This window comes from Triturus cristatus, chromosome 4_1 (assembly GCF_964204655.1).
Source record: "Triturus cristatus chromosome 4_1, aTriCri1.1, whole genome shotgun sequence".
In the NCBI taxonomy this organism is placed as follows: domain Eukaryota; kingdom Metazoa; phylum Chordata; class Amphibia; order Caudata; family Salamandridae; genus Triturus; species Triturus cristatus.
Window position 1 is genome coordinate 856,220,822 of NC_140585.1, and position 12,124 is coordinate 856,232,945.

The 12,124-nt window shown below is 44.9% G+C and overlaps 1 protein-coding gene across 5 annotated transcripts in view; it reads right to left on the bottom strand.

Annotated features, from left to right (window-relative positions):
* RBM17 (RNA binding motif protein 17) overlaps window positions 1-12,124 on the bottom strand; it is a 244,489-nt gene that overhangs the window by 22,513 nt on the left and 209,852 nt on the right. For all 5 annotated transcript variants that reach the window (XM_085653554.1, XM_085653556.1, XM_085653553.1 and 2 more), the window contains one exon: window positions 1,097-1,195. In XM_085653554.1, the coding sequence (XP_085509680.1) occupies window positions 1,097-1,195 (99 nt within the window). The remainder of the gene's footprint in view (window positions 1-1,096; window positions 1,196-12,124) is intronic.

Genomic DNA, 12,124 nt, shown 5'->3' on the forward strand with positions numbered 1-12,124 from the left:
CTGGGCCAAATACATGTCTGATTCTAAGAATCACTACTGATTTTAAAACAAGTTTAAATTACAACCACTATATTTAGAATCATCATGCGAATATCTGAAAAATCCATGATTTTCAGTAACAAGGTGACAAGACATGAGATCTTTAGCCTCTAGCAAAACAAAGCTAACTTCGGCCCATTTCAAGAAAAGTCGAAAACCTCAACACTCAAAAATGCTTATACCATGTGACACACATGTAGCAATAAAATTCTGGGGAGACAGAGACATAACAGAATCTCAGAATAAACTAAACTAGACTGGCTGGTACAGCACGATGCGATGATAAAAGGAGGTGCCACACCAATATCAGACATCTAATGTGTTACCCAATGTCATGACCTTGCAGTTCAGGTTGGATAGTTTCTAGTAAAGTAGGATCAAGGACTATTTGCATATGACTGGTCTCTGGCTACAGTGGGTGAAAATGGACTGGAATGTGGCCGGAGCAATCTCCAGTGGCTGAGAATAGTTCAATTATCCCTTCCATAACTTTAATGCAGTAGATGCTGCAAGTGCACAACATATGCCCAGACGTAAGCCCTGCTGTACTCGCTGTGCCATACGTCTCAAGCTTTGCTTTACTGACATGGCCAATGTAGGCTGAAACCAGTGTGGGGTTGATTATGTTCCCTTCTGGAGGGGATTTGGCCTGGTAAATTGGACTTGTAGTGGTACAACGGGTGAAAAACAGCAGACTGGAATGCAGCGCAAATGATCACCAGTGGCTGTTATTGATAGATCATTCATTCCATCACTTTGTCTCGGTTTGTTAACACATTACCAATTCACTCTGGTGATTAGGATGACATAGAAAACTCGGGTGGGGCAATCTGGATGTTTGAATTAGTCTAAAATAGTCCTTGCTCCTGCTTGTGTAAGGTGCATATCACAGCAGTAGAATCACTTTACCCGCTTTGATTTTCTAACTTTAGATCCACTTAATGATACATTAAATCAATACCAATTGTCTAATGTATGTGCTAATGATGGAGTTGTATAGAGCTCAGTAGTCTTGCTGTGTGATTAAATCAATGAAAAAAGAACAAATTATCCTGACCTCAAAAATTACACATTTTGCGACTTTCCCATATTTTTCACATTCTTCTTTTGTTTCGCCTTCCAGATCTTCATCCACTTCACCAGCCCCCACCATATTCTGAAAGAAAAGCAGACCACAAACCTCACCAACTCAACTTACAGAATATCCGTGATTCGCATCTAGTAAATTACTCACCACGTCCATATTGAATCTCACTGCAAGCATGACCCTCATTTCTTTTCACTCCACTTTGCAATCTAGCCCCAGAGGACGAGAGGACATAATTGAGGCCTCAAGAGGTCACTTGATAGTGGCCTTGTGCCAATTCCCTCCGCTCTTTTTTGCCTTTAGAGATCCCAGGTTCTCAACCATGCAACCAGCAATGCTCACTTAATAGTATACAGTAATTCACTGTATCAGTAAGCTAATTAATCAAAACAGCTGCTTACCAGGAGGATGTCCTTCTGCTGGAACAGAGTATAACAGTATGGCTACTAAATACAAAGCACTTATTGGAATAACTGGTTTTTAAGAGACTTCCTAAAGCACAGGTGGGAAGTTTTGTCTAAGATAAGGAGGGAATCCGTTGCAGTATTTGGCTGCTAGTACCCTGAAAGAGTGACTCCCCCCCCCCCCCCCCACTCTTTCTTGCTTATGAAGAACCTGGTCGTGAAAGCCAAACTTAACATTCTATTGGGTTTGTAGTTGGGAAATATGACTTCAAGATTTCCAAACAGCCAGTGAGCGAGACAGAGTTTTAAACTCAACTCTCTTTATAATAGGCTGCAATGGAGTTGGGATTTTTAAGGAGAAATTCAAGCCCTTCTATTCAATCCAAACATGGTACACATCACCTAGTTCTGATTCAACTGTAGCCTAGACATTTTACTTCGGAAGCAAAGGTATAAATCTTTGCACTCATCAAGTCTTGACATGACTTTGTCCAGGAAAACTAATTTACAGCAGTCAAGTGGCAATAAAGGGCAATCTTTCAGTAGCATTTTTAGAAAAAGAAAACATGAAGAGGTAACAAACCTGCAAATCTAGCGTAAGGGACCTATCCAATCACATGTCAAGTACAATAATTTGAGAATTCAGTTCAGGAGGGGAGCTCAAATTGGTGGGCTACCAACTGTCTGAACAAAATTCTTTAAGACTGCTCAAGACAAGAACGTCCATCTTATCCGAGTTTAATTTGAAGTCTTGTACTGTTCATCCAAAAGGCTACGCTGGAGAGGCAATTTTTAACTTCCTCCTTGAATTGACCTTGGTGGATGATTGATACACATTATCAGTTTGGTGTTGTTGCATACCTCATGGGTGACAAATATTATAAAGAGTTTGGATTCTTGAGGAGCCCTAAGGAACACCTTGTTTTACATATTTAGTTGGAGGAGATGAAGAAAAATTTAACTGCTCGAGTTCTGTCCTGTAAATATGAGGCAAGCCACTTCAAAGCATAATCCTACATTCTGATCTCATGCAATAGGGTCAAAAGGATGTGGTTGGAGATGGTGTCGAGAAAGGCAGAGAGGAGTCGCACTGCAGCGGTCATCCAATATCCAGGGTAGTTTATACAAACACCTCTACCAGCACCGACTCTATAGCATGCTTCCAGGTGGAGCGTAACAAACTGTGGAAAGGGATCAACTACCCAGCCCTGCATTAGCAAAAGCATGCCTATCAATCCTTACATGCAAATCTGTGCTGGGCATACTTTCCGAGCAGAGTTGCATGCAACAGAGAACTGTTTTGACGAATCAGGGGGTCAAACTTGGTAAGGAAGGGCAAGATAATATTCAAAACCAGTACTGAAAGAGAATGACAAGCCAATGTTATTCATTTAATCAATAAAGAAATTACCCAGGGAGTCACACAATGCTGAGAGAAGCTCAGTTGACAAGACCAGACTCCATTTCCAATAATACCTCTTCCTGAAGAGTTCCTTGTGTATGTGTAAATACACATACACACACTACCTACTGGCAGTTGCCAGTAGGTAGTTAAAGTTAGGACCATGTTTCCATAGGAAAAGCGCTGCCTATATATTTCGCGCCGTTTAATGAATCTTCATGAAATTTCCAAAAAAGGTGTGCTGGTGATTCTAGTTGTGCACAGAAAGTTTTGGGGTGATCCGTCAAGCGAGGGCAAGAAAAAGGGGTGTGGGGGATGTAAAAAAAAAAAAAAAAAAAAAATGTTTTCCATGTTAATTCCCCCAAAGAATTTAGACACGACTACAGCCCGAACCGCTGGGCGGAATGAAACCAAAATTGCAGAAAGCTATTGTTTTGTTCAGAAAGCGACCTTTTTTAGGTCTCGCCTGACCCAGCACATGCACTGGTCTGGCAAGACTTATTGAGAGGGCTCCAAAAAGTGCTACCAGGCCAGCCTAGAGCTACAGTGCATGTGCGCGGGTGCCGCTTTTACCGCGATTACTTTCACTTTTGCGGCCGCACGGCCGCTTTGATGTTTGATCGCGATCAATTTCGCGGCTGCACGGCCGCTTGGCATAGCCAATAGGTCTCGCTTTTGGGACCTTATAAGTATATAGTTATGCAACTGTTGCATGGCTAAACACTTCTAAGGTCCCAAAAGCGAGACCTATTGGCTATGCCAATGCTTGTTGTTAGTTGGTGCAAATCCGTTCAGTAGTTACTGAGATATTAAAGGAAAACCAGATTTGTATACATAGGGATACAAGGATCTGACAGTCCCCTTGCTGATATCTGATTGGCTGCCAACACTTCAACTAGGAAGGGTTGGCAGCCATGTTGGGACTCTCCTTCAGAGGAATCCCAAAAACACAGTCACCAAAAAAACAAAAGGAGAGGCTAGGAATACTCCGACCCTGTAGCCCTGGTCCTGGAGTCTCCCTGGCACCCCAACAGGACAAAAAGCATTTTAAAAAGATTTTTTGCTGTAAAGTAGCGAATCCGCTGAAAAAATAAATAAATGTGTGGGCTCCCGCGCTGGTTTACTGTATAGCCCCCGGGCGAGCCAAGTCCCGGGGGCATCATTTATTTTTTGTAAACTGAAAAGGAGGGGGGCACCAACAGCCCCCCTTCTGTGGCTCTTTGAGCCCCTCAAGGTGAGCCAGCTCCCAGGGGCATACAAAAACAGAAAATGAGGGGGCGCACATGTTTCCCCTCCGTGCTCCCCCTCCTGCGGCTCTTTGAGCCCTGGGGACCACGACCTCCCTGGGGCTTTATTCAAATACTGGAGGGTGGGCCGGGTAGACCCCCTCCCACCCCCCAATTGGGCTCCTTGAGCCCCAGGGACAACCACCTCAGTGGGATTAAATTATTAAATGGAAGGGGGGGGGGGGGGGTCGCGTGGATCTTCCCCCCCCCCCCCCCCTTCCTGGGGCAGTTTTAAGCCCCAGGGACAACTACCACCCCCCCAAAGCAATGGGGAGCTGCACAGACCCCACTGGAGACCTCCACCTCCCCGTGGCCAAATGACTTTAAAAAGTCCCCTCTCCCGGGCCATATACAGCCCTAGGGATCACCACCTCCCAGGGGCCAGCCTGTAAAAAGTAAAGTAGGGGGGCCGTGTGGGCTGTTTTTAATGGCCCTGGGGACCGCCACCCCCCAGGGTGTCCCAGTGTGTCCACAGAGCAGTTTGCTTTCGCTTGGCAGGAACTCACAGCTCCCGCCAAGCAAGACAAGCACTAACCCCGCTCGGGCAGGGAAACAGATGAAGAAGTGCTCCTGCATGCAGGCAGCTGCATTTCTAGCAGCTCCCTGCATGCAGGGCAATGCCGGCACCTGCTGGAGGCAGAGACTAAGCTAGGACCGTGGGGACATTCAGGCTCCTCCAGCGACCACCCTCCTACTACACCATGTGCCCTGGGTAGGATATATTTTGGAGGCTGGTGGATAATAGAGGATCAGAGAAGTGACCGGACCCGAGATTCGCGTAAAAGTCCAATTTGAATTACGACCTAGCCAACGGAGGAAGACAACGAACTAGTGGCACTGGCGTTTTTGAGTGAGGGAGGTCCGCCATTGGGCTAGGGAGGTGCATAATCTTCCCCAGCACCTTGTTAATTAGAAATTGCCGTCTCTAGTGAAATTGTGGCAGCGGGACTAATCTGCGATATTGTTTGTACAGTAATGTATTAACCCTGTCCTGGGGAGGCCGAAGAAGGATTAAGGCCGAAACGTGGTCGCGTAGACATTTCAAAAGGAGGAGTTGTTGGAAATATAGTGATGATTTGACATTGCATGATGGTACAGTGGGATGGCCTACACTAGTTAAAAGACTAAGTGTACTATCTGGACTACCTCTTAGTGGTCCCTTCAGAGTTGCAAGGAGGATACTAGTGGAAATTATTTTGCTTTGGGGTTATTGTATTATATATTGATGTCTTTTTGTATGTTGTGATTAATGTCATGTTATTGTGTATGTATATTCTTTGTGTATACATATTGCTTTCTTCTTGATTAGGTGCCATTATCTATGTAGAGTGTAAATATGTTTTGATATAATTCTCCTAAAGTAATAATTAGAGAGAGAGTAATTAAACGTGCTCTACTAAAAATAATTTTGTATTTATTCCTTTATACCATTTTCCTGATTGTATAAAACGACGTCCTTTACCCAGGTTTATAAAGGGTTAATTGGGTATACCCCTGTTGATTGCTAACTGGGCAAGATCCAGGGCACCCAGCCGAAAGAGGCCAGGCCCGGTTGATGGATTTCCTGGGCCTGGGGAGGCGGGCCGTGCGGTCCCCCTCCCAATTGCCATAAAGGCAAAACAGAGGCCAGAAAAATGAGAAGAGGCAAAACAGAGAATAAGAGGGCAAAAAAGCGAGCAGAAAAGACAAAACAGAGGGCAGAAAAACTAGCAGAAAAGACAAAACAGAGGCCAGAAAAGCCATCAGAAAGGCAAAACAGAGGAGGGTGAAAGAGCACACTCACCCACTCACAGACCCACTGAGAATCTCATACATCCACTCACAGACCCACTAAGACACGCATGCACTCACTCACAGACCCACACAAACTCACGCACCTACTCACTGACAGACCCACTCAAACTCCCACTCACAGACACACACACCTACTCACTCATGCCCCTACTCACAGACCCATTCAGACACACACACACACAGTTAGAGACGTATGGAGCCACTCCCAGACCCACTCAGATGCACACACCCATTGAAATACTCATGCACTCACTCACACCTACTGAGAAACTCATACACTCAGTCGCTCTCAAAGGTTACAGGTTAGTTAGGAAATAGAATTTTAAAAATCTTGGAAATTCACTTAAAATACCAAAGGTTACTAGGACGTTATTGTTGGGGAATAACAGTAAAAAACTGAAATTCACTCCCAACATTTTTTTAAAACCCAAAGGTTACAGGGATGTTATAATTAGCAAATAACATTAAAAACCTTGGAAATTCACTGAAAAAACCGCCATGGTCAGTGACATCACAGAACCACTCACACACTTATTCTGAACCCCATACAGCCTCTCCCATGCCCACTCACACACCCGCACAACCACTCACATATCCATTCACAGACGTATACCAGTACTCACATACCCATTCACTTCTCCATACAGCCACTCACACACCCACACTCATACAGCCACTAACACAACCATTCACTCACTCATACAACCAGTCACATAGCCACACACTCACCCATATAGCTACTTACACACCCACTTATTTACCTAGTCACTCACACACCCACTCACCCAATCAGCCTCTCAACACAGCCACTCACTCACCCATACAAGCCCTCGCACACCCACTTACATGCCCATTCACACATCCATACAAGTACTCACACATCCATGTACCCATACAGCCATTCAGACACTCACTCTCGAATAAAGCCACTCACACACCCACTCACTTAACCAAAGAGCCATTTACACACCACTTATCAATTCAGGAAGTCACACAGCATCTCACACATCCACTTATACACCCATACAGCCACATACACAACCATACACACAAGGAAACAGTCACACAGCCACTCACATGATATATGTTAGAAGTAGACCGTGGCTTGGGGGTCAGGGTATTCCTACCATGCCCCCTTTTCTATATCTTCATTTTTTGGGGGGGGGGGACTCGGTGATGCCACGCGCCAAGATAGCTGTCAGCACTTCCTGGTTGAAGTGTTGGCAGCCAATCAGAGCTGTGCATTCCCCTGCACGAGCTAGTTTTTTTTTTTTTGGCGAAGGCTTCGCGGCGACATGTATCACTAACTTTTTCTTCTTACATTTCTCAAAAACTACAGAACGGATTTGCACCAAAGAACAAAAAGCACAATCTGCGTAACAACATCTACCTTTGTGCCAAATTTGGTATAATTCCTTCCAGCGGTTCTGGCTGCGGGTTCAACTATGTGTCATATAGGAATTAACAAGGGAAAAGACACTTTTTTTTTAGCCCCCTTTTTCTCTGCCCCCACTTAACGGATCATCCCGAAACTACCCATGCACAACAAGACTTACTGCGACACTTTTTTTTGGTAAATCTCGGGAAGATTTTCAACCGGTGGCAAAGATACAGGCAAGTTAAAAAAAAAAAAAATTCATTTGGAATCTACGTACTGGTGGTGACCACAGGTAGGGGAGAATATATATATATATATTACCTACTGGCAGTCGCCAGTAGGTAGTTATAGTTAGGACCACGTTTCCATAGGAAATCCGCAACATTCTATTTTGAATAACTTTTGCGCCGGTCGACGAATCCTTGCAAATTTTTCAAAATAGGTGGGGCGCTACGCTCCGCTCCTACCCTGAAAGTCTCGGGGGGATTCGTCAAGCGGGGGCTGAGATAAAAGGGGGGTCCCAAAACGCGTTTTTCCCATGCATTTTTCCATAGGACCTTTAGACACAGCTACAGCCCGAACGGCTGAACAGAATTACTTGAAATTTGGCAGAGAGGTAGTCCTCAGGTCAAGGAAGTGCCTTTTGTAGGTTTGGTGTAAATCTGTTCAGTAGATTCTGAGAAAATAGCCTTTAAATCAATATATATATCTGAGCCAGCTTACGGTGCGCTTACGGTGCGCTTACCGTACGCGTACGGTGGCGTGCGCGAGCGCGATTCTGATTGGCCCTTAGATCTTAGTAAACATTCGAATCGGTCGAAACCAGGAAGCGGCGGCCGCCATTTTCTCTCTCGCACTCTGAGGGGGGAGCTGATAAACAAATGCCAAAAACATATAAAGGGGCTGTTTAGACAGTGCCCATGCACATAACCATATTAGTTGAGTCTTCAAAGATCCCCCAAGGCAAAAAACGGTAATTTTTTATTTTTCGAAAATTTCACCTATTACGCTTACCGTAGGGATACAAATGTTTTTTAAAAAAAATCCACACTCTCTCCACCCCGTGTGCAAATGGTGGCCGAATGCCACCATTTGTGCATGGCTTATAAGAGCACAGCATTTCCCCAAAAAATTTCAACAGATTACCTATCACAAGGAAGCGCATAATATGTCCTCCATGTGCGCACGGTGCGCGAAGCGCATCGTGCGTACAAGGCCCATCTAGCGTAACGTGGGCACGCGGTGCGCTACGCGCACCGCGTGCCCACCGTGCGTGCACGGCACTAACTGCATAAAGTGGGCGCGCGGTGCGCGAAGCGCACCGCGTGCTCACTGTGCGCGCACGGTGCGCGAAGCGCACCGTGTGCGCACGGAACGAACTGCGTTAAGTGGGCGCGCACGCCACGAATGGCGTAAAGTAACTTAGCATTTAAAAAAACGTACAAATTCACTGAAAAAACCATAGGTTTCACACACGTTATAGTTAGGAATTAACATTTAAAAAACCTTGCAAATTCACTGAAAAAAACATAGGTTTCACACATGTTATAGTTAGCGGAAATTTTACTGATAAAAAACCAATGAAATTCCCCCGTTATAGTTAGTGCAGGAAACTATAACTCACGCGACCGCAATCTTCTGCTGATGACATATGTGTCTTTATGAAAAAAAAATATTTGTAATATATGTATAGCTAAAAATTTATGGAAGAAGACATGGGCAAATAAGTGTCTAAGGGGCATATGCATCAACATTAGCATTTGCGATTCCTTATTAGCGAAAAATAAGGAATCGCTAATAAGGAATAGCAAAAGGCTATGCATGTAGGAATCGCTATTCAAATAGCGATTCCTTAATATTCCTTATTACCGATTCGGTAATACCGAATCGGTAATAAGGAATACCTACCCATTCATTCCTATGGGCTTGGAGGCCCATAGGAATGAATGTAAAGCCAGTCTGTATTAGCGATTCGGTATTACCGAATCGCTAATAGCGGGAGCACTTTCAAGGGTGCCAGGGTGTCAAAAGGACACCCTGTTGCACCCCTGAAAATGATATGTGCACATATGTTGCACACACACATGCTCTAAGGGCATGTGTGTGTGCAACATGAAACTTTGAAAAATGCACAAAAGTGCATTTTTCAAAGTTTTTGCAAATTACCATGCAGTTCATCTTCATGGTAATTTGCTCCCCCTATTAGCGAAATCGCTAATTTTTTAACTTTGATGCATTGCATTTAAGGAATCTCACTTTAGGATTCCTTAAATGCAATCGCTATTTAAGGAATCGGTATTTAAGGAATCCCTATTTAAAGAATAGCTATTTAAGGATTCCTTAAATAGCGATTTCTGCTTTTGGGTTGATGCATTGGGATTGGGCATTTTTTCCTTAATACCGGGAGCTATTACCGAATCGGTATTTTACCGACTGGATTTTGGGTTGATGCATAAGGCTGTTTATACAGTATTAGCATCAGCAGAGGATTGCGGTCGCGTGAGTTATAGTTTCCTGCACTAACTATAACGGGGGAATTTCATTGGTTTTTTATCAGTAAAATTTCCGCTAACTATAACATGTGTGAAACCTATGGTTTTTTCAGTGAATATATATATATATATATATATATATACATACATACATACATACATATATATATACACACACACACACACACACACACACACACACACACACACATACACACACACACACACACAAGCAGGTTAGCCCCAAGGAGTGCAACCACCAGAAGATGCGTAGTTCAGTGCTTTTAATGAAAACCTTGCAAGCAGGCAGCCGACAAACGAATGCATCAAAAAATCACAATGCCAGACGCGTTTCATGAGTCCCATTTTCCTTTCATCAGTGGCAAGTAATGGCGGATAAGAGCATTGCTTCTTGCGCGCTATTTATTTCAAATCACCTGCCTCAGTGGGCGTGGCCTTCCTCAAAGCCTTCTGGTGAATGTAGTGCGCCAGGTAATCCCCAGTGGGTGCGCTCGTATCAGTCATACAAAATAAAATAAAGTTATTACCCCAGTGGGTTAGAGCATTAACTCGACGGCATGCCTGCCCTGCTTTGCAGATTTTCAAATGAACAAGCTGGCACCAGTCCTGCACAGGCGTCAACTTCCTTCTCTCCGTAAATTGTAGCACCATCGTGGCGCCAACACGGACCTGTTTTCACACAGCGGGTCTCACTCCACGGCTGGGCAACAGCCGATTCAAATCCACACAAGCAGGTTAGCCCCAAGGAGTGCAACCACCAGAAGATGCGTAGTTCAGTGCTTTTAATGAAAACCTTGCAAGCAGGCAGCCGACAAACGAATGCATCAAAAAATCACAATGCCAGACGCGTTTCAGGAGTCCCATTTTCCTTTCATCAGTGGCAAGTAATGGCGGATAAGAGCATTGCTTCTTGCGCGCTATTTATTTCAAATCACCTGCCTCAGTGGGCGTGGCCTTCCTCAAAGCCTTCTGGTGAATGTAGTGCGCCAGGTAATCCCCAGTGGGTGCGCTCGTATCAGTCATACAAAAAAGGCAACGCCCACTGAGGCAGGTGACATGAATATAAAAGGTGCGTCAGAAACTTTGCTCTTAGTCACGATGCTTTGCCACTGAAGAAGGGAATATTTAACTCCTGAAACGCGTCTGGCACTTTGATTTACTGATGTCTGAAGCCTGTTTTCTGCCTGCCAGCAAGTTTCCAAATAAACGGCACGAATAACTTCAATCTTCGTGTGGTTGAACTCCTTTGGGGCTATCCTGCTCGTGTGGATATATATATAAATATATATATATCTCCACAGAAATGCCCCTGCATTGAGGACGCGACTCACATAGCGAGTGATTGACAAATCCATTTATTCAAAGAACCGGCATTTCATACCGATCATTTTCAGTCCGTGCCTGACGCGTTTCAGAGCCTTCTCGCTCCTTTATCAAAGGCATGCTCCGTGCACCATGATTCTGGCTTCCATAGTTCCGTCCGTGCTTTCACTTTTATGGGCCTCAGGTGTGCCCGCCTTACGGAATTCATCAAAGTGCACACTGGGAACTGTAGTTCATGAACGCCTGCTTTTTACCCTTCAGTGGGTTTGGTGCAATTAACAAATTAAAACGGACTCAGTTTTACAACCCTCCAGTGGGTCTCAGGATGAAAGTCCGGTTCCAACTTCCTTTCCTCGCTGTGTCGTATTCAGACTCTGACCAGTTCAAAATCTGACGATCCCGCATGTGTTTTCGGGACGGTGCAATCCTGCACGGGTGGGCCACCCGTGTACTATATCTCCACAGAAATGCCCCTGCATTGAGGACGCGACTCACATAGCGAGTGATTGACAAATCCATTTATTCAAAGAACCGGCATTTCATACCGATCATTTTCAGTCCGTGCCTGACGCGTTTCAGAGCCTTCTCGCTCCTTTATCAAAGGCATGCTCCGTGCACCATGATTCCGGCTTCCATAGTTCCGTCCGTGCACTCGCTATGTGAGTCGCGGTGTCGGATATTCCTTCCAGAGTCTCAGTCCTGACTGCTTCGTGGCATTTCCTGACCCGATCTCGGAGCCTCCTTCTCCAGTCCCGGTACCGTGAGTACTTCTAGAGAGTTTGTGATTGAGAGGGTGTGCTTGTCCCTGCACGCGCTCCTCCGTTGGCGAGACTGCAGTGCCCGTTCACCGGAGAAGAAAAATGCCGGTCCCGCAAAAACAAACCCCTTGTTTTTTTGA